Below are 26,974 nucleotides of genomic sequence, written 5' to 3' on the forward strand. Positions count from 1 at the left end.
GGGTGGGCCCGTGAAGGGGGGAAGGGGATGCGGGAAAGGTGAAACCCCACTTTATTGCATCGCAACTCCATAGTTTGTTGCTGTCTCAATCAATTACAGTGCGTGACTATTAAAATGTGGCACGGGTTTCACAAAGCGGACATTCGGGTAATATTCCAGTTTTTCGCGTAAGATAAGGGTGGGGGTTGGGGGAGGGGGGAGGAGGGGCTCCAGACCCCCTAAACCCCAATTCCTCACATTCATCCCCATTGTCAGCATTGTGCGTAATAACAAATACACATAATTCTTAAGTGCTTCTGGGTGCACTGTAGTTACTCTGATCTCGTCTTCACAGTCCGTATGAGAGCAATAAATAGCAGGATGAAGAATATCTCTAGATTCTTCATTTAATACTTTGTAAATAGGATTTTATGGGATAGTTCTACATCTACATCTATCCACATGGATACACTGCAAATCACACTTACGTGACTGGCAGAGGATTCATCGAAGCATCTTCACAATAATTATCTATTATTCCAATATCGAAGAGCGCGCGGAAAAAAGAACATCTATATCTTTCCGTGGGAGCTCTGATTTCCCTTGTTTTATTACGATGATTGTAGGTCTGCGTCAACAAATTATTTGCACATTCGGAGGTTGGTGATTGAAATTTCGTGAGAAGATTCCGCCGCAACGAAAAGCCCCTTTGTTTTAGTGATGTCCACCGCAAATCTTGTATCATGTCAGTGACACTTTCTCCCCTATTTCGCGATAATACAAAGTGTTTTGCAGTCCTTTGAACTTTGTCGATGTACTCCGTCAATCTTATCTGATAAGGATCCCAGACCGCGCAGCAGTACTCCAAAAGAGGACGGACAAGCGTAGTGTAGGCAATCTCTTTAGCAGATGTGTTACGGTACATTTTCTAAGTGTGCTGCCAATAAAACGCAGTCTTTGGTTTGCCTTCCCCACCAAATTTTCTATGTGTTTTTTCCAATTCAAGTTGATCGTAATTGTAATTGCTGGGTATTTAGTAGAATTTACGGCCTTCAGATTTGACTGATTTATCGTGTAACCGAAGTTTAGCGGATTCCTTTTAGCACTCAAGTTGATGACCTCACGGTTTTCATTATTTAGGATCAATTGCCAATTTTCGCACCTTACAGATATCTTTCCTAAATTGTTTTCCTGTTTGTTTTGATATTCTGATGACTTTACTAGACGATAGACCATAGAATCATCTGCAAACATCGTAAGACCGCTGCCCAGTCTGTCTCCTAAATCGTCCGCAGCTCGTGGTCGTGCGGTAGCGTTCTCGCTTCCCACGCCCGGGTTCCCGGGTTCGATTCCCGGCGGGGTCAGGGATTTTCTTTGCCTCGTGATGACTGGGTGTTGTGTGATGTCCTTAGGTTAGTTAGGTTTAAGTAGTTCTAAGTTCTAGGGGACTGATGACCATAGAAGTTAAGTCCCATAGTGCTCAGAGCCATTTGAACTATTTTGTCTTCTAAATCGTTTATATAGATAAGGAACAGCAAAGGGCCTACAACACTAACTTGGGGAACGCCAGAAATCACTTCTGTTTTACTCGATGACTTTTCGTCAATTACTACGAAGGTTGGTTGGTGATACGCTTTGAGGGGAAATCACGAATCCAGTCACATAACTGAGGCGATACTCCATAAGAACGCAATTTCACTACAAGCCGCTTGTGTGGTAAAATGTCGAAAGGCTTCTGGAAATCTAGATTTACGGAATCAGTTCGAAACTCCTTGTCAATAGCACTCAACACTTCGTGTGAATAAAGAGTTAGTTGGGTTTCACAAGACCGATGTTTTCTAAATCGGTGTTGACTATGTGTCAATAGGCCACTCTCTTTGAGGTAATTCATAATGTTCGAACACAATATATGTTCCAAAATCCTGCTGCATATCGACCTTAATGATATGGCCTAAAATTTGGTGGATTACTCCTACTACCTCTCTTGAATATAGGTGTGACCTGTGCAACTTTTCAGTCTTTGGACACGGATCTTTCGTCGAACGAGCGGTTGTATATGATTGTTACACATTGAGCTATTGTATCAGCATATTCTGAAAGAAACCTAATTGGTATACAGTTTGGAGCGGAAGACTTGCTTTTATTAAGTGATTTAACGGAAGCAGTGCGGCCTTGGTAGGTCGCTGGAGGCAGTTGGCACCGCATCTGCACACACAAGTCACCTAATTCCTGTAAATTCCAGGGAGGGTGGTGGTGAGCTCTGATGCTACGTTCAATCACATCTCAGATGTGTTTAATCAGGTTCATATCTGGCGATTTGGGGGGCCAGCACATCAATTGGAACTCGCCACTGTGTTCCTCGAACCACTCTATCACACTCCTGACCTTGTGACATGGCACATTTATCTTACTGAAATATGCCACTGCCATCGGGAAACACGATCGTCATGAAGGGATGTTCATGGTCTGCAACCAGTGTTCGATACTCCTTGACCGTCATGGTGCCTGGCACGAGCTCTACTGGACTCATAGATGTCCACGTGAATGTTCCCCAGAGCATAATGGAGCCACCACCAGCTTGTCTCCATCCCGCCGTACAGGTGTCAGGGAGCTGTTCCCGTGGAAGACGATAGATTCGCGCCCTCCAATCGGCACGATGAAGAAGGTACCGGGATTCGTCAGACCATTCTACGCTCTGTCACTATGGCAATGTCTAATGACGATGGTCGCATACTCATTTCAGTCGTAGTTACCGATGTCGTGGTAGCATTGGCACATGCATGGATCGTCAACTGCAGAGGCCCATTGTTAGGAGCGTTTGGTGCATTGTGTGTTCAGACACACTTGTACTCTGCCCAGCATTAAAGTATGGTGTTAGTTACGCTACAGTTCGCCGCCTGTCCGTTTTTGCCAGTCTGCCCAGCCTACGACGTCTGACATCTGTAATGAGGTGCCCAACTGCACGACGTCTGGACGTGGTTTCACCACGTGTTGAAGACACTCATCACAGCAATCCTCAAACACCCGACAAGTCGTGCAGTTTCCGAAATGCACGTGTCGAGCCTCCGGGCCATTAGTATCTGCCCTCGGTCAAACTCAGATAGATCGCATGCGTTCTCCATCTACATCTACATGTACATTTATACTCGGCAAGCCACCCACGGGGTGTGGCGGAGGGCACTTTACGTGCCGCTGTCATTACCTCTGTTTCCTGTTCCAGTCGCGTATGGTTCGCGGGAAGAACGACTGTCTGAAAGCCTCCGTAATTGCCGATGTCGTGGTAGCATTGGCACATGCATGGGTCGTCAACTGCAGAGGCCCATTGTTAGGAGCGTTTGGTGCATTGTGTGTTCAGACACACTTGTACTCTGCCCAGCATTAAAGTATGGTGTTAGTTACGCTACAGTTCGCCGCCTGTCCGTTTTTGCCAGTCTGCCCAGCCTACGACGTCTGACATCTGTAATGAGGTGCCCAACCGCACGACGTCTGGACGTGGTTTCACCACGTGTTGAAGACACTCATCACAGCAATCCTCAAACACCCGACAAGTCGTGCAGTTTCCGAAATGCACGTGTCGAGCCTCCGGGCCATCAGTATCTGCCCTCGTCAAACTCAGATAGATCGCATGCGTTCTCCATCTACATCTACATGTACATTTATACTCGGCAAGCCACCCACGGGGTGTGGCGGAGGGCACTTTACGTGCCGCTGTCATTACCTCCGTTTCCTGTTCCAGTCGCGTATGGTTCGCGGGAAGAACGACTGTCTGAAAGCCTCCGTGCGCGCTCGAATCTCTCTAATTTTACATTCGTGATTTCCTCTGGAGGTGGAAGTAGGGGGAAGCAATATATTCGATACCTCATCCAGAAACGCACCCTCTCGAAACCTGGACAGCAAGCTACACCGCGATGCAGAGCGCCTCTCTTGCAGTCTGCCACTTGAGTTTGCTAAATATCTCCGTAACGCTATCACGCTTACCAAATAACCCTGTGACGAAACGCGCCGCTCTTCTTTGGATCTTCTCTATCTCCTCTGTCAACCCGACCTGGTACGGATCCCACACTGATGAGCAATACTTGAGTATAGGTCGAACGAGTGTTTTGTAAGCCACCTCCTTTGTTGATGGCCTACATTTTCTAAGTACTCTCCCAATGAATCTCAACCTGGCACCCGCCTTACCAACAATTAATTTTATATGATCATTCCTCTTCAAATCGTTCCGTACACATACTTCCAGATATTTTACAGAAGTAACTGCTACCAGTGTTTGTTCCGCTATCATATAATCATACAATAAATGATCCTTCTTTCTATGTATTCGCAATACATTACATTTGTCTACGTTAAGGGTCTCTTGCCACTCCCTGCACCAAGTGCCTACCAGCTGCAGATCTTCCTGCGTTTCGCTGCAGTTTTCTAATGCTGCAACTTCTCTGTATACTACAGCATCATCCGCGAAAAGCCGCATGAAACTTCCGACACTATCTACATTCTACACATAGACAGCACACTCACTGATACTTCGTGCACCGTGTGTGTCTGACTAGCAGTCATTCCTCACTAGGTGACGCTGCTATCGCCTGGACGGTTTTATATCGACAGTAGATCGGTGGTCACAGTGTTTTGGCTGATCAGTGTATATAAGACATCCACATGCATAACGGTTTCAGTTTCGATTACGAATAACATTTAAGCGGCTTTTACCTCCGTGTGTAACATCGACTGTAGCGAAAGCATGCAGCACAGGTCAAGGTGCCTGAACTGCGACTGACAGGCGTGGCGTGTTCCCCCTACACGGCTCCTCACCCCTTGGTATTCTTATGTAAGGGCCGGGGCTTGGTTCATTCGCTCCTCGCTACCCCTTCTGTCAACTGACCAGCTTTAGTTAACAAATTGCACACAGGCGCTATGTGATCTCACTGGTATGCAGGATAAGGGTTGCAGACAGAAGCTTGAAATACTGAATTCGCTATTCCCGAACTATTTCACTGTAGAAGATCGTAGTACTGATCGTATTTTCAGTCATTGGATGAAGGCCGAAATGAGACATAGAGAGAAGTGATGGCTGAATAGAAAATCACTTATATTCGCTCATCAAAGGAAAGGCAACTGGACCCGTGTTCTATATAGAGTACTCAAAAGAACTTGCTATCCTTCTAGAAGCAGTTTATCGTAGGTTGCTAGAGCAAGGAAGCATTACAAGCGATGGAAGAATGGCGTGGGATATTCCCATTTCCAAACATATCTTTGAACAGATGCACATGACTATAGCCCTATATAGCTGTTGCACAATTATAGACCACGTTCTATGCTTGAGCATTACGATCTTTTTGGAGACCGCAAGTTTCCTTGATGCTTGGAACCACAGTCTACTACTGAGAAGGTCACAACGCCAAGGCTGTAAAGAAATGAAGGAAAACCTGCAGAAGACACACGCTTGGTGTAGGGACCCTCAACATGAGTAAATGTAACATACTGCACATAAATAGGCTGTTTACCCTACATGCAATAAATCACTGCAAACAGTGGCAACAGTAAAATATCTAAGAGTAGCTGAATGTTTGTTCACTGCGAGAAAATATGTTATTTTTGTAAAGGGTACCGGTTGGTTGGTTGGTTGTTTTGGGGAAGGAGACCAGACAGCGAGGTCATCGGGTTAGAGAAGGACGGGGAAGGAAGTCGGCCGTGCCCTTTGAAAGGAACCGTCCCGGCATTTGCCTGGAGCGATTTAGGGAAATAACGGAAAACCTAAATCAGGATGGCCGGACGCGGGATTGAACCGTCGTCCTCCCGAACGCGAGTCCAGTGTCTAACCACTAAAGGGTACCGGTTAACCTGTCTGAATCACTGAGAAAAAACTCAAACATCATCAAGCTAGTTCTCTGCCAGTATTGATTGCTCTCGTTGTTGCGGTCTTCAGTCTCAAGACTTGTTTGATGCAGGTTCTCTGTTCTATACAAGCCTCTTCATCTCCGAAGAATTACTGCAGCCTACATATATTTGAATCTGCCGACTGTATTCATCTCTTGCTCTCCCTCTACAATTCAAAGCCCCCTCCCTTCTCCCCCTCATACACACACACTTCCCTTCAGTACTAAATTGACGATTCCTTGATGTCTCAGAATGCGTTAAATCAACCACCGGCTTCTTAAGCCTAGTTTATACGACGACACTGGGTTGCACGCAACTGGGTTACCAGCCAGTGCGCATGCGCGAAGCACGTTTGCGCATCTCATTGTGAAACTAAAGATTTTCGGATTGTTCAAACTTTGACGACACTAGTTGCATGAGTATTCGAGGTTAGGTGTGTAGGTAGAGGGTAAACAAAGTGAAATATGAAGTAGTGAACCGAGGAAACTGTTCCTGTTATGGGTATAAGACTATAAGTGCTGTGCATAGATGTTCTGTAGGACTGTAATTATGTTGACTACCAAAACAAGTAGCGAGTTGTTGCTGCACTTGAGACTGGCATACACGATCTCCACATGAACTGATAGACAATACATGAGCTGTAGAGCAAAATCCACTCAATTAAAATTATAGGAGTATATACAAAAACGAATTAAAAAAATAGACGCAACAAAACAGCTGGCTGCAGAACTGCCCACGTTTACAAGACTAAAATTCCATGGTACGAGTTGCCGGATTCTTTTTTTAAGAAGAATAGTTTACAGGAGAAAAGCTTACAGAATTCTGGAAAGCTGATTTCTTTATTCAGTATTAATTTATTTAGAATGTCACAGAAGTGCTTTACGTTCACAAATTGTAGCTAAAAAAATTAAAATAACTTATATGGTCTTCCAGTACAATTTCTTTCAGCACGGTCGCTGACCAACTGAGCTGACGTCATTCCTTTATTCAGCCACGAACCTAAACACGTTTCTTATTTTTTTAAATGTCTTGCCATATGCTGTGATTTCCTGAAAACAAGCATTAACTCCTGATAACTAGTACAGCTGCCAAAACTTTCATTTTACGCTCGATTATGGCTCTCACAAAATGACGAAACTCAAGTGCACACTGGTGGCGCCGTGTCTATGGACATATACGAAATCACTGGCGTGCAACTCGTTGCATGCAACGATTGGCTCAAGCCAGTGTCGTCATGTAAACTAGGCTTTATAGTAAGATAGTATCACAAATTTATTTTCTCCCCAGTTCTACTGAATACCTCCTCATTAGCTATACGATCTACTCACCCAATCTTCATCGTTCTTCCTTGGCACCACATTTCAAAAGCTTCTGTTCTCTTCTTGTCTAAACTGCTTATTCTCCCCGTTTCACTTTCCTACCGGCTACACACCAGACAAATACATCTATATCCAATCTCTGCAAACCATTGTTTAGCGCACTGCAGAGGATACGTCCCAGAGTACCAGTTATTACGGCTGTTTCTTGTCCTATTTACGTATGGACTGCGGGAAGAATGAGTCTCTAAATGCCCGCGTGTGTGCTGTAATTAATTTGATCTTGTCCTCACGATCACTACGGGAGCAATATTTAGGGGGCTGTGGTATAATTTAAATCAAGTTATTGAAAAATTGTATGTAGGCTTTCTCAGGATAACTTACGTCTATCTTTAAGAATCTAACAGTTCATTTCTTGCGACATCTCTCTGCTATTCTCCTGCGAGTCAAACAAACATGTGACAATTAGTGTTTCCCTTCTCTGTATCATTCAGTATCCCCTGTTAGTTCTATTTGGTATGGGTCCCACATACTTGAATAGTTTTCTAGAATTGGTGGCACGAGTGATTTGTAGGCAATCTCCTTTGTAGACTGATTGCAATTTTCTAATGGTTCAAATGGTTCAAATGGCTCTGAGCACTATGGGACTCAACATCTTAGGTCATAAGTCCCCTAGAACTTAGAACTACTTAAACCTAACTAACCTAAGGACATCACACACACCCATGCCCGAGGCAGGATTCGAACCTGCGACCGTAGCAGCCCCGCGGTTCCGGACTGCAGCGCCAGAACCGCTAGACCACCGCGGCCGGCTGCAATTCTCTAATGTTCTGCCAATAAACCGAAGTCTGCTGCCTTACCCACGACTGAGCCTATGTGACGTTCCAATTCATGTCCCTGAAAAGTGTTACAGCCAGATATATGTATGAGCTGACCGATTCCAACATTGATTTACAGAAATTACAGTCATAGGATACAACGTTTTTTCTTTTTCTCAAGTGCACACTTCTACATTTCTGAACATTTAAAGCTAATGGCCGATCTTTGACCCTGTCTGAAATCTTATCAAGATCTGACTGAATATTTGTGCAGCTTCTTTCAGAATGTACTTTATTATACATAACCCCATCATCTGCAAAAAGTCTGAGGTTACTATTAATACTGTCCGCAAGGCCATTAATATACAACTTGAATAGCATTCAGAAAACACTTCTTAATACTACATTTTATATTACATGTTAACAAATTCCTTTTTTTCCAAAAAAACCTTCCCATGCTTTAGGCAGTCTGCTTTTTACAACCTATCTGTATCGATCATCGTCAGTTATTTTTCTGCCCAAATAGTAAAACTCTTCTACTACTCTTTGTATCACATTTCCTAATCTAATTTCTTCAGTATCACCTGATTTAATTGGACTACATTTCACTACTCCTATTTTGCCTTTGTTGGTGTCCATCTTGTATTTTTCTTCGAAGACACTATCCATTCATTTCACCTGCTCTTCCAAGTCCTTTGCTGTCTCTGACAGAATTATACTGTCATCAGCGAGCCTCTAACTTTTTGTTTCTTCTCCGTGAACTTTAATTACACCTCCAAATTTTTCTTTGGTTTTATTTATTGTAGGCGTAATGTACAGATTGAATAACGACAGGAATAAGCTACAACCCTGTCTCACTCCTTTCGCTCCTACTTTCCTTTCATGCCCTTCAAGTTATAGCTACCGTCTGGTTCCTATGTAAGTTGTAAATAATCTTTTGCTCCGTGCATTTTATTCCTGCTCCTTGTTGATATTATTTCAGAAACTAACAGCCACAATAGATAATGTCCTCCAATCTGCTTACTATGCACTGTAAATAATAACATATTGCAGTATTAGGTGAAGATTTCAACTTACCAGCTATAGACTGATGTTGGTGAAGTCCCATACTCCTTCACAGAATGTATGGGACGATGCGGGAGACACGCATTGCTGTACTAGGCAAGGTCCTTGTGGAGGTGGTTTGCCATTGCCTTCCTCCGACCGCAATGGGGATGAATGATGATGAAGACGACACAACAACACCCAGTCATCTCGAGGTAGGTGAAAATCCCTGACCCCGCCGGGAATCGAACCCGGGATCCCGTGCTCGGGAAGCGAGAAGGCTACCGCGAGACCACGAGCTGCGGAGGCTACACACTGGGAGACTCAAATCATTAAATCGGGTATAAGGGGTAGGGAATCGCGTGAAATTGTACTAAATGCTTTCTCCAAAAATTACCTCGAGCAGTTAATCAGAGAACGACTCATGAATCGAATATGTTAAATGCGTGTGACAAACAGACCCGAACTTTTCAACTCAGCGCAGAAACAGTGAATCAGTGATCAAAGGCGTCACAGCATCACTGACTACGACTGTTCAAATGGTTGAAATGGCTCTGAGCACTATGGGACTTAACTGCTGAGGTCATCAGTCCCCTGGAACTTAGAACTACTTAAACCTAACTAACCCAAGGACATCACACATATCCATGCCCGAGGCAGGATTCGAACCTGCGACCGTAGCGGTCACGCGGTTCCAGACTGTAGCGCCTAGAACCGCTCGGCCACACCGGCCGGCGACTACGACTGTAATTAGGAATGTACAGAAAGGTAGTAAGAGCTTTCTGTTCAGCAAGAGCGACAGGAAACAGATTACCTGAGCGTTCAGCGTGAAATTTTCATATCCAACACTAATAAGGCTGAGTATCAAAGAAAAAAGTTCAAATGCATTATACAATACACTTTAGACAGGTCACGTACCAAGCAAAGTTGAGGGAGATGGACAAGACCCGCCATTGTGTTGGAAAGCTACTACGAAGTTAAGAGAACTTCATTGCATAGTTAAACGTAGCTAAAACCTAGCACACAAAAATTAAATGTGGTCAAAATTAATGTGAGGAGAGCCATGCGTGAAGCGTTCAACGATTTCGAAAGTAAAATTCTCTCTACCGACTCGACAGAAAATCCCAAGGAGTTTTGATTTTATGTTTAATCAGTAAAACGATCGAAGCCGTCTGTCCGGACACTCTATGACCACAATGGTACTGAAACGGATGACGACACGGAAACGGCCGAAATACTGAACGTGTTTAGCAAAACTGTTACACAGAAAAAGACCACACTGTGGTACTTCATTTAAATTGTCGCACGAATGAGAAAATAGCTGATACCGAAATAAGTGATCAAGGGATAGAAAAGCAACTGAAATCGCTCAACAGAGAGAAGGCCAGTGGAGGAGTGAAGTATTCCTGATGATTGGAAAAAAAGTATAGGTAATTTCCATTTTCAAGAAGGGTCGTCGAAAGATGCACAAAACTATACGCCTATATCCCCGACGTCGGTTTGTTGTAAAATTTTGGAACGTGTTTTATGCTCATGTATTATGACATTTCTGGAAACCGAAAACTTCCTCTATAGAAGTCAACATGGGTTCTAAAAACGACGACGCCGCGCGGGATTAGCCGAGCGGTATAAGGCGCTGCAGTCATGGACTGTGCGGCTGGTCCCGGCGGAGGTTCGAGTTCTCCCTCGGGCATGGGTGTGTGTGTTTGTCCTTAGGATAATTTAGGTTAAGTAGTGTGTAAGCTTAGGGGCTGATGACCTTAGCAGTTAAGTCCCATAAGATTTCACACACATTTGAACATTTTTGAAAAACGACGACCTTGTGAAACCTAGCTCGTTCTGTTAGTTCATGAGATCCAGAGGCGGCCGAACTTCCCCGCATGGGGCCTCCCGGCCAACAATGCCATACGATCATCATCAACATCAAGGCATTCGATCAGTTCCGCACTGCCGCCTACTGAATAAAATACGAGCGTACGGAGTATAAGACCAACTTTGTGATTATATGAAGATGTTACCTGTTCTTTCGGACCATCTTCATATAGTTAAGGCTAACCGGCCATTGACCTTCTTCTTCTGTGCTGGATGCACACGCATTGCCCGAACTCTTACGGGACTCGGTAAGATTGTCTGCCGCGAGTAATGAGTGTAATGGGCAGGGGCACTATGAATGTAGTGTGTGGAAATTAAGTTGGGAATGTGGGGTCTCACGGGGAGCGTGCAAGGGATAAATCCCTGAAGTCGCATTATCCTATGTGACCTCGGTGGCTCAGATGGCGTCTGCCAAGTAAGCAGGAGATCCCTGGTTCGAGTCCCGGTCGGGACACACATTTTCAACTGTCCCCGTTGAGCTTAGGGTCTTGATCTGCCGGCACGGTAGCTCAGCGTGTTCGGTCAGAGGGTTAGCTGCCCTCTGTAATAAAAAACTGAGTGAACAGGTCAAGTATGAGCTTGAACGGGTGTCATGGGACGTCCGCCCCGAACAAACGCAACGAATAATGCCGGCACGGTAGCTCAGCGTGTTCGGTCAGAGGGTTAGCTGCCCTCTGTAATGAAAAAAAAAACTCTGAGTTAATCGATCAATAACGAACTTAAACGGATGTTTTACGACGTCCGCCCCGAGCAGATGCAACGAACAAAAGCGAACAAAATGAGATTTGCTGGCACGGTAGCTCAACGTGTTCGGTCAGAGGGCTGCGTGCTCTCTGTAATAAAAAAAACTGAGTCAAAGAATCAACGATCAGCTAGAACGGATGTCTTGTGACGTCCGCCCAGACCAAACGCAACGAAAAAAAAAGATGGATAGAGCGTCTGCCATGTAAGCAGGAGATCCCCGGTTCGAGTCCCGGTCAGGGCACACATGTTCAACTGTCCCCGTTGATGTACCGGTATATCAACGCCTGTCGACAGCTTAGGGTCTTGATTTAATTATCATTTCAACTTTGTGATTGGACTGAAGAGTTTCTAGCAAACAGAAAACAGCGTGTCATTCTCACTGGAGGGAAAAATTCAGACGTAAAATTAACTTCAGGAGTACCCCAAGGGAACGTTATACGCAGGTCCATTACTTTTCACAATATGTAAATGACATAGTAGACAACTTCGGAAGTTTCCTGAGGCTTCTGACAGATGATTCTGTTTTATAAAGAGAAGTTAATTGTACCGAAATGCAGGAAGATCTGCAGGTGATCGAACCTTGGTGTAAGGAATGGTTCTTGACCACCAACACAAACAAATGTAACGTATTGCGTATAGATACACACAAAGACCCATTATTGTCACGGCCGATTCGAGAACATTTTTCTACACAAAAGACTTACCATTTGGCGCCCCCTCCCCCTCCCTCCCTCTTTTTCCCTTGCGTAAAGAGCAGCACGTTTCGTTACGGGTTCATTTAGTGAGGAAGAAAGTGTCGTGGAGATGATCAACCGACTCCATGGTAGATGCTGCAAGAGAGACGTTCTGCATCACGGTGTGGTTTACTGATAGTGTTCTGGAAGCATACGTTCCTAGAAGAGTCAACAAATATATTGTTTCGTCCAATGTCCAGCGAAGGAGTCCTTATTTCAGATTTAAATGTCTCGAAAACTGAGATCGATAGACGAGTGCAATAAACGATATGTTTATTGTGAAAGCTGCGTGAATTCTATACAGGTTGTAAAGAAGTTTAGAAATAGTTCCAAAAGCTGCTAACAGATAGCGCTGTAATCGCAACCCGATAAATAGTGTGCCACAGCACTTTAGTTCCACCGTCGAAACGGAAGAGGTTAGTTTGCTGAAGGAAGAGGGTGAAATCATGTATTCCACTGCTCAACGTGTTTTTATGGCTCTAGAATGCCACAGTTTAGAACAAGGCGCTGTTTTCAAACACGATGTAATGTTCCATGACGGCCCGATGCGAAAACCATTCGCAAGCTCTTTGCCACATTCCAACAGACAGGTTGCATGGCCGATAATATGGCGGGGAATGTGGGCTGCAGACAAAGTGTAGTTATTCCCGAAAATGCCGCCATAGAATCTGGGGCTATTCAGCACAATCCAAGGAAATCCGTCGGAAGAATTGCAACAGAGACTGGTTTGAAGCGTTCCAGCAAGCAAAAGATACTGAGACAGAATCTACTCATGTTCTCATTCAAAATCCAAAGCCACAAGGCCATACCTGTACGATATGTACGGCAGAGGGCTGACTCTGCGAACCAGACTCTCACAAGGAGTGATAATGAGGAATTTTATGTTGGCTGCATCTAGTACACAGATGAAACCCACTTCCGTCTGAATGGAGCCGTGAATAAACAGAACTGGTGATTTTAGGCTTCAGAAAATACCCTTTTGTGTGTAGAGAAACTACTGTATTCTCCCAAAGTTATTGTTTGGACTGCGGTATACAGCATCTGCATTATTGTCCCTTTTTTTCGTATGATAAACGATCACTATTGAATATTACGTTGCAACTTTGTCGCCATAAAGCTGCTGGCACTGAAGGATCGACAAGGTATTGAATGGTTCATGCAAGATGGGGCCAGACCACATCGCACCGAACAGGCGCTTCGCTTTCTCGATGAATTCTTCGGGAATAGAGTCACTGTGTTGGATTATAGTAAATTTACTGGCGCAGGGATGGATTGGCCTCCATATCCACCCGATCTGACCTCTTATGACTGCTTCTTATGAGGCACGTTGAAAGACACTGTCGAGCGGAACCATATCACCACTCTGGACGAGCTGGAATCGGCGATCTGTGTGACCCCTGAATCAACTTACGTTTTGACACTACAAGATGTGATGGCAAATTTAATTGTTCTTTTGCGCCACCTCCATATGGCGAGTGGTGCACATATCGAAAAGATTGCGATGTGATTGCAAAGACTGCTTGCAGAGGACTGATACTGTACGAGCTGCACAGCGTCCATCGCCATCTGTTAGCAGCTTTTCGAACAATTTCGAAATTTCCATATAACTTATGTTTAAAATTCTTACAGCTTTCACAGTAAACATACATTTTGTTGCACTCGTCTCTATCTTAATTTTCAAGATATTAATTTAGTTTTGAGAACGAGAACTTTTTCGCTGGACATTGTGAATTTGTTGCACAAAAACCATGAGTATTTGAGCCCAAACGGAGGCTTAAGGAAATCATCCTTCCCGCGAAATATTCGTGACTGGAATAAAAAAAGAAGGGTGGCGGGTGAATGTAACAGTGGTACATAAAGCACCCTCCACCAGATACCTTAAGATGGCTTGCGTTGTAAGTAGGTAATATGTAAGTAGGTAATGTTACCGGTAATTACACTGTCAGGCTGTCACTGCTAGTGGTTAACAGTAAGTCAATGTATTTAGTAGCTTCTCCAAATTCTAGGATTTACTAAAGGAGAAAATTTTCATTACCTGAAGTTGAACGCCCGACAGATGAAATCTCTCGCCTCGGCACATTCTCGCTCACAGACCGGAAGTGACGGCGCCGACACAAACCTCCGTATAAACTGTCGTCTCATGCGCAGACGAACGCCCACCTGAGAAACAACAGTCGGTTTATGGATAGCTTCATTCTTAATACTAATGCAATAATTTTTAGGTACGAAGCAAAAAAAATTCTTTCCCTTCCAGAACATGCAGCTGATGTGCCATGCTCTCCAAGGAACAATGTTTGATGGATGGCTATGTTTGACATTTGCACCAACGGCCAAAAGTTGTATGATCTTGGGATACAATTTTCAGTATTTCACTAAATATAGTAACAGCATGTGTATGATTAGCTTGGCCGAAGATAATGGCACTAACATTAGTAAAAATATGTATTTCGAGATGGTTACTAAAAAAAGGTCGTACCAGTATAATACACCCGAGGCTATTCGAGTAATATAAAGACGTCACATATTGTACAAAGGGAGAAATTACAATGGGATTCCCACACGGTTCGATCACTTGTTCGCAACTGTTCTTGCTTTAAGTTAATGATGAACTCAAAAGAGAATCGTGACTATTAGCTAGTTAATAAGAATGGGGGTACACATTAAAAAAATATTGTCAGTAATGCTAATTTTCTGTCGCTCATCAGTATTTGCCCTTTGGAGTTGAGAATACACTTTATTCGTGCATAATACCAGCCTTTGATGAGTGGTCTTATAGTTTCTACGATACGTATTCATTGTTTGCAGTCTTAGTTTTAATTAATTAGTTAGCTAGTTACACGTTCCATAGATCATTTGAACGATTCTTTTATCGAAATGATATGGAAGGAGTCAGTTTACAGGATACTTATACATGATTAGTGTTAACATTAACGAACACATTATCATCTTATTCCTACTCATGCAACTACACTTTACTCCAAGAGAAATGATTTTAAAATGGGGTTAAAACTTGCTTCGCTACCTGTCAACATTTCATGCTATTGGACAAATGATCAAAAATTTTTATTGCTGCGTATTCAACTCCTCTCTGAGCCACAGACAATTTTAACAATGGGTAATAAAGGTCATTTTTCCCTCTAGTATTGTAGGTATGTGCAACATAATTCTTCTCAAATTGTGATGGATTGCTTATGACGAATTTCATTAGCGAAAATATGTATTGTGACGGCGCAGTTAAAATGCCTATCTCGCTGAAGAGGTAGCTTCATTACGTTCGTGGGTGAACACCCCATATTGTTCATACTGCTCGCCTTTATGTAATCAATACTTTCTTTCTAAGTGATGAGTTACCCCAGAAAATTATTAAGTGAGACATTATTGAGTGGAAATATGCAAACTATGTCAGGAGGCTGATACGTTTGTTTCCAATGTTAGTAATCATACAAAAAGCAAAAGTAGCTGAATCTAATTGTTTGAGAAGCTTAGTAATACACTTCTTCCAGTTCAAGTTTTCATCAATATGTACACCTAAAAATTTGGAGCGTTCTACCCCATTTACCGACTCCTGCTCGTGTGGATTCGAAATTCGTTGTTGGTAAAGAGCACATTGGAGTTTGTCAGTGACTGATTTTGACGTTAGTGAATATTGTGTAATCGAGGAGAAATTTGCAAGAGGTAATGATTTATATATTCACGCGTGCTTTATAACAAATGAAATGTTTTTATTTTGTCTTACCTTTTTGGTTTTTCGAGTTCTGTGTCATTAGGTCTTCGTCAATTTGTTAACTTTGATACTCATATGTTTTTTCTTAATGAATGCTTGTGTCTAGTGCTGATCCTTCCGAGACGAAAGAAGGTAGCATTCTGCTAAACAGTCCCAACAGTCAACATGTATTGTTGCGAGATGTTACTCGCGTTGCTTAGGGGTTTGGGTTGTTTTGGGGAAGGAGACCAGACGGCGAGGTCATCGGTCTCATTGGATTACGGAAGGACGGGGAAGGAAGTCGGCCGTGCCCTTTGAAAGGAACCATCCCGGCATTTGCCTGGAGCGATTTAGGGAAATCACGGAAAACCTAAATCAGGATGGCCGGACGCGAGGTTGGACCGTCGTCCTCCCGAATGCAAGTCCAGTGTTTAACCACTGCGCCACCTCGCTCGGTGCGTTGCTTAGGTATGGCAATCACAAAAACTGAGAAGCTATCGTAAGTCCAGAATCCTCAATGAATATTTAAAACTTAAAATACTCTCCTTCTTTCATAAAACAGAAAACAGGTAAACTGAAAAGACGAGAACAGTTAAAAGCCCCACCCCCCCCCACACAGACACAGCTACTCTTTGTTGGAGAGTCTGGCAAGCGTGCATCCCATGGAAGTGGTTGGCTCCGACTTAGCCGCCTGTGATGTGGATACCGATCCACCATAACCGAACATTCACGTGTCGCTACACTGCGGCATTGCCCAGGTTGGGCATATACTACAAACTTACTTTAAATTTAAAATTATTTAACGTAACCTGTTATAATAACCTGCGTATTGTTGATTCCAACTAATATGCTATACTTCTCGCCATATTTTATTAACAATATCTAGAATGCTTTCCTCTGATTTATAGTCAAGATACACAGTATGCTGTATTTGATTCCGCTATAACTGAGTGCTGAATAACGAGCCTCAGCCAGTGTTGAAATTGGCACACAGATGGAGAAGAAGTAGTTACAAAACTCGAAATTGTTGGCTTTGAATTTAACCTCGCCCTCCCCCTCCTCGTCATTTTCTCCATGATCACCCATGACAACAGTATGCTGTATCCAGGAAGCCAGTGGTGGTACTCTTTGGTGAAATGTTCCACCATTTTTCGACTAATTTCCTTTGATGTTGTCTGAAGACGACCCTCTTTTAATATAGCTACTACACGTTCCAGGCTGCCATTTCTGGAACCCCTTCTGGCAATTTCCCATACTCGTATGGTGCTACATCTACATCTACATGGTTACTCCGCAATTCACACTTAAGCGCCTGGCAGAGGGTTCATCGAACCATTTTCATACTACTTCTCTGTCATTCCACTCTCGAATGGCGCGTGGGAAAAAGAAACACCTAAATCTTTCCGTTCGAGCTCTGATTTCTCTTATTTTATTATGATGATCATTTCTTCGTACGTAGGTGGGTGTCAACAAAACATTTTCGCTAGAGGAATGATTGATTTGGTCCATGAATGCTTGGTATGACCTATTATTGTTCCCATCAGTGGGTCGTAAGGTCTTTGTCCTGACCACTAGAAACACTGGAAGGTTCTTTGTAGTTAGCTGGCATTTGAACCTTCGCATAGCTGCACATCTGTCCGTGAGGGCTGAATTACACTCTTCACTCCACGGAGGAAAATATTGCCTTTGGCCCGAAGATAGTGTAATGGAGGCATCAGGATAGTGTAATGGAGGCATCAGCAAGGTGGTGAATCCCATTCATTATGCGAGCCACACAATCTCGGACGCTATTACAGCCGGTTGTCTGTATAGCACCCAATTAGCCTTGCTGAACATTCATTTGGACACCTAATTTTCAGGCACTACTCAATCTGGTTGGTGTATCCTTATCGGGAAAGAATCACTGGAGGGAAACGTGTCGACCATTGTCCACTGATTTTCGCCAAGGAACATACTAACTGATAATTGGTAGAGATGAAGCATGTATCAGTATCCAGTTGTGTTCTCCCGACCATAAAGGGCCTCTGAAAACCTCAGCTTCTTAACAGCTCTGTCTCTTGGAAACATTGTAACTGAGTTCCATAATACGAGGGTAAGTCAATTATTATCCGCAAAGTTGTTATAAAATTTTATTGTAACCAAATAAGAAACGTGCAAGAAAGTCAGTTTTCGACATAGTCTCCTTGCGTTTCAACGAACTTGGTCCATCTTTGTACAAGCTTCCTGGTGCCCTCATAAAAGAAGGTTCTCGGTTGAGCTGCGAGCCAGGAATGCACCGCTTCTTTCACTGCTTCGTCTGAGGAAATTCGACGGCCCCTCAGTATCTGTTTGAGTAGACCAGACAAGTGATAGTCAGAAGGGGCAAGATCGGGACTATATGGAGGATGATCCAGTACTTCAAATTTGAGTTTCTGGAGCGTTTCAACAATGTGGACAGCAGTATGCGGACGGGCATTTTCGTGCAACAACACAACACCTTTTGACAGCAGTCCTCGGCGTTTGCTTCGAATTGCAGGCTTTAGCCTGGCAGTAAGCATCTCACTGTAACGTACACTGTTTATTGTTGTGCCCCTTTCCCCATCATGTTCCAGTACTGGACCTTGTGCGTCCCAAAAAACCGTAAGCATCTGTTTTCCTGCGGACGGTTGGGTCTTGAACTTTTTCGTGCACGGCGAATTTGGATTAATGATCCAGTCTAAGAAGTTGTCCGCTTCGTTACCATAGCGATCCATATGTTTTTTGCAGATGTCCAAGCGCGTTTGTTTATGCAGCTACGTGAGTTGTTTTGGGACCCATCTTGCACAAACTTTATGAAACTCAAGTCTGTTGTGGATGATTTCGTAGGCAGAACCGTGACTAATTTGCAGACGATGTGCCACTTCGTCAACAGTTAATCGTCTGCCTAAGAGAATCATTTCACGTGAACGCTCAATGGTTTCTTCATTTGTGGAGATTAACGGTCGTCCGGTTCCTTCATCGTGCGTAACACTTGTGCGACCATTTCGGAATTTTTCAATCCATTCGTAGACACTCCGTTGTGGCAAAACACTGTTCCCATACTGTGCCGAAAGTCTTCGATGAATTTCGGACACTGATATGCCTTCCCACCACAAAAAACGGATCACTGAACGTTGCTCTTCTTTGGTGCAAATAGACAGCGGAGCAGCCATGATTAACAGTACGGCAGCGGTAACGAAACTAACCTAGCAGCTTGAAAATTGCAAAGATATAACAACAAATAAACAAAGCATGCGTCATCAACGTAATACGACAGCACTACGAAAATAAACAAAAATGTAACTAAATTGCGGATAATAATTGACTTTCCATCGTACATTATAAGTATGAAAGTTCCAACAGACGAGGAACGGATGGGGAGTAAGCTATGAGCCCTGTGCGAATCTCTACAGTGTCATTAGGAAGCAGGCATAGAAAACATAGCATTACCTTGTATAGCAAGTACACTATTACAGCGATTGCTTGGTTGTGAAGGGGAAAAGCAAAGTGTGATATGTTCAACACAAACGGGTACACCACCGTTAGCCCTCTTCGCTGTAAGTTTGCCTTTTGGTGGAGACTGTAACCTCTTAGCACAAGGGTATTAGTACCTCTAAATGTGTGTGGGTGTGTTGGAAACGAAGTCATAATGGCCCTCTCTGTGCTAGTTGAAGTTTTCGCATTTATGTTTCACTATACTATCAAGGCTGTTTATTGTTTAGGTTATTCTATGTCTACGTTTTTCTCTTTCTACTGACTGCAAACGTATATCATTGAATCATTCACAGGAGGGACTGGTTCGTTTCCTCTGGCCACCTCCTTTATTTCCCTGGATTTGTTACCTTTGGAGTCATCAGTCTACACTGGTAATGATGTCCTAATGGTTTTTGACCCATCGTTTTGTGTTTCTGTTTAATGATTTGGTGTTTTTCTTTCGGTGACTATGATGCTGGTAAATACGTTTTCATCCACCTACATCTACATGGTTACTCTGCAAATCACATTTAAGTGCCTGGCAGAGGGTTCATCGAACCATTTTCATACTACTTCTCTACCATTCCACTCTCGAATGGCGCGTGAGAAAAAGGAACACCTAAATCTTTCCGTTCGAGCTCTGATATCTCTTATTTTGTTACGATGATCATTTCTCCCTACGTAGGTGCGTGTCAACAAAATATTTACGCATTCGGAAGAGAAAGTTGGTGATTGAAATTTCGTAAACATATCTCCCCGCAAAGAAAACCGCCTTTGTTTCAGTGACTGCCACCCCAACTCGCGTATCATAACAGTGACAGTCTCACCCCTATTGCGCGATAACACGAAACGAGCTGCCCTTCTTTGCACTTTTTCGAAGTCCTCCGTCAATCCTACCCGGTAAGGATTCCATACCGCGCAGCTATATTCCAGCAGAGGACGGAGAAGTGTAATGTAGGCTGTCTCTTTATTGGGTTTGTCGCATCTTCTAAGTGTTCTGCCAACAAAGAGCAGTCTTTGTTTCGCCTTCCCCACAATATTATCTATGTGATCTTTCCAATTTAAGTTGCTCGTAATTGTAATTCCTAGGTATTTAGTCGAATTGACAGCCCTTAGATTTGTGCGATTTATCGTATACCCAAAATTTATCGGATTTATTTTAGTATCCATGTGGATGACCTCGCACTTTTCATTGTTTAGTGCTAATTGCCACTTGTCGACCCATGTATAAATTCTCTCTAGATCATTTTGTAAGTGGAATTGATCGTCTGATGATTTTACTAGACGGTAAATTACAGCGTCAGCTGCAAACAATCTAAGGGGGCTGTTCAGATTATCACCTAGATCATTTATATAAATCAGGAACAGCAGAGGGCCTATGACACTACCTTGCGGAACGCCAGATATCACTTCTGTTCTACTCGATGATTTACCGTTTATCACTACGAACTATGACCTTTCTGAGAGGAAATCACGAATCCAGCCACACAACTGAGACGATACTCCATATGCACGCAATTTGATTAATAGTCGCTTGTGAGGAACGGTATCAAAAGCCTTCTGGAAATCTAGGAATATGGAATCGATCTGAGATCCCTTGTCGACAGCACTTGTTACTGTATTCTGTGCTTGGTGTGCATGCTGGTGCACCAGTTTGAGGTGATGTGTTACTCTTATTTCGGGTTTCGTTAGTATCTAAAACTGTGATGAAGTCGCTAGGCAGAAGACCGAGAGAGATCGCACACTGGACTGGCCTTCGGGAGGACAGCAGTATTAATTCCCTTCCGACCATCTAGATTTAGGCTTTCGATGGTTTTCTTTCATCGCGTAAGGCAAATGCCACGATCGTTCCGCTGGAAATGACATGACCGGTTTCCGATCCAATCCTTCGCCAGTTAGAGCTTGTGTTCCTATTCTAATGACCTCGTCGTCGACGGTACATTAAATCTTAATTTTCTTTCCTTCCTTTTAGTAGGCACCCACACAACGTTCAGCAGTTAAGTTATCCGTGGGCTTTTCAGTCACATACATGTGGATAACAACAGCATAGATGTATGGTAGAGGTAACTCGCACGGTCCTTGGCAACAGCTCGTTAGATGGATTGCACAGGAACTGACTGTGAATCTTGGGTAATTAGGGATAGTCAGTGGGCGGGTCTGAGCATCTTGGATCTTACATGGCGTTGTGTTTCCTCAGTTGGCACTAGGAGGCATAATTTATTGCTGACCATTGGGTACCCTATGCAGGGTCCAACCCATTAGCAGGGTGATTTTTCTGAGTTAGTTTCCAGGGTGATGTGTGGAGGTGACAGTAGATACCCCGAACCCACCTATCTACGGTTTCTAGGTACAGCCTTAGGTGAATTAACACCTTCCACATACGAAAAAAAAAGCATTTTGTGTGCAGTTTCTGGAATGTTGCTAGAGGGTTTTGGTGGTCTTGGTATCCTGCATGAATGATCTCTCTCTCTCTCTCTCTCTCTCTCTCTCTCTCTCTCTCTCTCTCTCTGTTCATTTAGTCGGTTATTGCCCTCCGTGAACCCATGAACTAAGGCACGCCAATTTATTCTGACCTTTACTTTCTCCCGCGGACTTTCCTGGTTGAATCCATTACTTTTGCGATGCTATCAATCCATTTCATCCTTTGTAGCCCACTTCTCCTTGTGCCTCCGATATTCCCCAATATTAACGTCTTTTCCAGCGAATCATGTTTTCTAATAATGTGCCCAAAGTAGGCTACTTTTTGTTTCGGTATCAAACCTTCCAAGGAGCAGTCTGGTTTTATTTGCTGTAGTGCTGACCTATTCGTTCTCTTTGCGGTCCATGGAACTTTAAGAAGTTTCCTCCAACACCACTATTCAAAGATATCTATTCTATGCCGTTCAGTCTTTCTTGTTGTGCATCACAACGGGAAGGACCATACCTCTTACTAAACGGATCTTTGTTATTAAAGTTATGTCTCTACTCCTTAAAACATTATCAAGGTAGAACGCTGCCTTTCTGTCAAGTAACAAGCGTCTCCTGATTTCGTGGCTGCAATCACCATCAGCAGAAATCTGGGAGCCGAGATAACTGAACAAGGAAACTACCTCCATTGTTTCTGCTTCTGCCTGCCATGAATGAAGTGATAGGCGTAGTTGCCGTAATTTTCGTTTTCTTGACCAAAGATCAATGAATGGAACATGTCTAGCTAACGTAAACAGTTGTTCTATTATGCATTCTACTGTGTATTGTGATATTTTGCACTTAACAGTTATCTACGAGGGTAATCCCAAAAGTAAGGTCTCCTACTTTTTATAAGTACATAGACCTGTTTATTTCTACAATGGTTTACATCAGTTTACAGCTTGAACATTTAGCTATTGTTCGACATAATCACTATAATCACTATTTCTGTCGATGCATTTTTGTAGACGCTGTGGCAGTTTTTGTATGCCCATGTCATACCAGCTCGCCGCCACGCCTTTCAGAAAGTTATGAACCTCTTCTTTCACCTCGTCGTCGGAGCTGAATCGCTTTCCGGCCAAATGTTCTTTTAACCTAGGGAACAGGTGATAGTCACTGGGCGCCAAGTCAGGACTATAGGGTGGGTGGGTGATAACGTTCCACTGAAACTGTTGCAGGAGTGCAACGGTTTGCCGAGTGATGTGTGGGCGAGCGTTGTCATGGAGAATGTGTACGCCCTTGCTCAACATTCCTCTTCTCCGGTTCTGAATTGCCCGATTGAGTCTCACAGTACCTGTCTGCGTTCATTGTGGTCCCAGCGATTCAGCTCCGACGACGAGGTGAATGAAGAGGTTCATATTTACTCTAATATAACTTTCTGAACAGCATGGCGGTGAGCTGGTATGACATGGGCATACAAAAACTGCCACATCGTCTACAAAAATGCATCGACAGAAATGGTGATTATGTTGAAAAATAGCTAAATGTTCAAGTTGTAAGCCGCGCGGGATTAGCCGAGCGGTCTAGGGGGCGCTGCAGTCATGGACTGTGCGGCTCGTCCCGGCGGAGGTTCGGGTCCTCCCTCGGGCATGGGTGTGTGTGTTTGTCCTTAGGATACTTTAGGTTAAGTAGTGTGTAAGCTTAGGGACTGACGACCTTAGCAGTTAAGTCCCATAATATTTCCCACACATTTGAACATTCACGTTGTAAATTGATTAAACCATTGTAGAAATAAACAGGTCTATGTATTTATAAAAAAAATTGGAGACCTTACTTTTAGGATTACCCTCGTATGAACGCTACATGTACAGGCATAGTCATGTGCACAAGGTGCTTTTTGATTGTAAATATTTTATTTCTTACAAACCTTTGTATCATGTGCTACATTTTCTCCACTAATACGACAACTTGGCTAGAGTTTCCAGCTCACAATGAATGCGTTTTGCAACAAAAATTTTGAAGACCAGAAGATGACAGCAAAGTTCAAATGTTCAAATGTGTGTGAAATCTTATGGGACTTAACTGCTAAGGTCATCAGTCCCTAAGCTTACACACTACTTAACCTAAATTATCCTAAGAACAAACACACACACCCATGCCCGAGGGAGGACTCGAACCTCCGCCGGGACCAGCCGCACAGTCCACGACTGCAGCGCCTGAGACCGCTCGGCTAATCCCGCGTGGCGACAGCAAAGTCTATAGAAACCAGTTGTCGATAATAAAGAAGTAGTTACGCGATCTTGGCTGTAGAAAGTTTTTTTTACCAAGTGAAACAGATCGCTCCTTCTCATTTCTGAACATGAGAAAATTCAATCAGTACAGTGTATACTTGTTTTCCAAATCAAACTGCAAAATAGTACAGTGTACATCGATCATGCGCTCCCTCACACATACAATAACGATCGATTTTTGTAATGTGCGGCGTATGCCGCGACGAAGAAGAGAAGATTACTTGTCTGAAGCTGTCTCCCTCGTCGCAGCGAGGCGCAGTGAAGGGCGGTCGTCCCGGGGGCGGACCGCCGCCGTAGACGGCGTCCCCGGCTGTGGCGTAGGGTGGCACCGGCGGTACGGGAGGCAGGGGCGGACCCGGGGGCCCGGCAGGCCCGGGGTAGCTGCCGTAGCCGCCGCCGCCGCCGCTGGCGCCGTAGTGCCCCCCTGGGCCCGGGTAGCCACCGCCGCCGCTTCCGCCACCGCCGCCTCCGCCGTAGCCACCGTACCCTCCGTAGCCTCCGTGTGGAGGAGAGTATCCAGGTCCGCCAGCTGTCCCAAACAGAGCATTTATTACACTGCATTACATTAGAAGAGCAACTCAACAGCTACAGTCTGTCAGAACTAGAAGGCGAGTGTGGTGTCACCGCCAGACACCACACTTGCTAGGTGGTAGCCTTTAAATCGGCCGCGGTCCGTTAGTATACGTCGGACCCGCGTGTCGCCACTGTCAGAGATTGCAGACCGACCGCCGCCACACGGCAGGTCTAGAGAGACGTCCTAGCACTCGCCCCAGTTGTACAGCCGACTTAGCGAGCAATGGTTCACTGACAAATTACGCTCTCATTTGCCGAGACGATAGTTAGCACAGCCTTCAGCTACGTCATTTTCTACGACCTAGCAAGGCGCCATTACCAGTTTATATTGAGATTGTAATTAATGTATCAACAAGAGCGATGTTCTCCAATTATGGATCAAAGTTAAGTATTGCAGAAGCTGTGTACTATTTTTGGCTACTATAATTCCTTGTCATTTTTCAGACCTCACGCCAGCCTGCGTGAGCTTAAACGCGTGCCTTTCGGCATCCTCGCATAGTGACTTGGCTGTCTTGCCAAGTCACAACAGCGAGACCTCATTCTTTTTACCTAGCTACACTATCTGATCAGAAGTATCCAGACACTTATTCCTCGGCCGGCAGCTGTGGCCGAGCGTTTCTAGGTGCTTCAGTCCGGAACCGCGCTGCTGCTATGGTCGCAGGTTCGAATCATAATGGTTCAAATGACTCTGAGCACTATGGGACTTAACTTCTGAGGTCATCAGTCCCCTAGAACTTAGAACTACGAGGGCTATCCACCGTTTGTGTCCGTTAGGAGCGGGGCTAGCGCGACCATCTTGGTGTCATGGCATTCCGCCGCTCAGTCGGCATCCTGCCGTGCTAGTGAGAGGTTCGTGCTGTACTCCGTTGAGTTACTGTGACAGTTTGAAATGTCAGCGTTAATTGAAAATGCCGCGAAGTGTGAAGTGCGTGCTGTAATAAGGTTTCCGACTGCAAAAAACTGTACACCGATAGAAATCTATCGGCAGCTTTGTGAAGTGTATGGGGACAACATAATCACTGAAGGTGGAGTGCGTCAATGGGTCATAAAATTTAAAAATGGCCGAACTAACGTTCAGGACGAAGAGCGAAGTGGAAGACCCAGCATAGTGACTGCCGAACTTGTCGAAAAAGTCGATGCCGCGGTCCGTGAAAACCGTAATTTCACAATAACGGAACTCTCTATGAGTTTTCCACAAATTTCACGAAGTTTGTTGCATTAAACCATTACCGAAAAGCTTGGTTACCACAAGTTTTGTGCAAGATGGATACCAAAAATCTTGACAGAGATTCACAAAAATCAGCGAATGGCTGCAGCGTTAACGTTTTTGGACGCTTACGAGAAAGATGGCGACTCAGTACTCGATCGCATCTTTACTGGTGACGAAACATGGGTTAAGCATGTGAACTGCGAGACAAAATTGCAGTCAGTGCTGTGGGGGCACACAAATTCCCCCCAAAAACCCAAGAAATGCATGCAGACGATGTCGGCAAGGAAGGTGATAGCGACTGTCTTTTGGGACAGAAAAGGTGTGATTTTTGTGGATTTCCTGGAAAGAGGCACTACAATAAACACTCAAAGGTATTGCAAAACTTTGCACAACCTCAGAAGAGCAATACACAACAAGCGCACGGGAAAGTTGGGCTCAAGGATCTTGCTGATTCACGACAACGCCCGGGCCCACACGGCAAATGCGACTCGTGAAGTTCTCGAATCTTTTAAGTGGGAGTTGTTTCCTCATCCGCCGTACAGTCCCGACCTGGCACCGAGCGACTACCACTTATTCCCTGCAATGAAGAAGTGGTTGGCTATGCAGCGTTTTGATGACGACGCACAGCTTCAAGAAGAGGTAACCACGTGGTTGAAGACGCAGGCGGCCGAATTTTACGACGAAGGAATTTCCATGCTCGTCCATCGCTACGATAAGTGCCTTAATTTAAATGGTAACTATGTAGAAAAGTAGTATTTAAGTGTGGCTTTCTTCTGTATATAATAAAATTTTTTCCAATACTATATTTATTTTTAATTCCAAAACGTAATGTACTTTGTGGATAGCCCTCGTACTTAAACCTAACTAACATAAGGACATCCATGCCCGAGGCAGGATTCGAACCTGCGACCGTAGCGGTCGCACTGTTCCGAACTGTAGCGCCTAGAACCGCTCGGCCACCCC

The 26,974-nt window shown here is 44.2% G+C and overlaps 1 protein-coding gene across 1 annotated transcript in view; it reads right to left on the bottom strand.

The window, feature by feature from the left end:
• The window catches only part of LOC126183586 (uncharacterized), a 151,626-nt gene that overhangs the window by 44,865 nt on the left and 79,787 nt on the right, over positions 1-26,974 (bottom strand). The window contains exons 10-11 of the mRNA XM_049925684.1: positions 24,450-24,757; positions 14,414-14,538 (exon numbers count right to left, since the gene is read on the bottom strand). Of these exons, the coding sequence (XP_049781641.1) occupies positions 14,414-14,538; positions 24,450-24,757 (433 nt within the window). The remainder of the gene's footprint in view (positions 1-14,413; positions 14,539-24,449; positions 24,758-26,974) is intronic.

The sequence above is a fragment of the Schistocerca cancellata genome, chromosome 4 (assembly GCF_023864275.1).
Source record: "Schistocerca cancellata isolate TAMUIC-IGC-003103 chromosome 4, iqSchCanc2.1, whole genome shotgun sequence".
Taxonomy (NCBI): domain Eukaryota; kingdom Metazoa; phylum Arthropoda; class Insecta; order Orthoptera; family Acrididae; genus Schistocerca; species Schistocerca cancellata.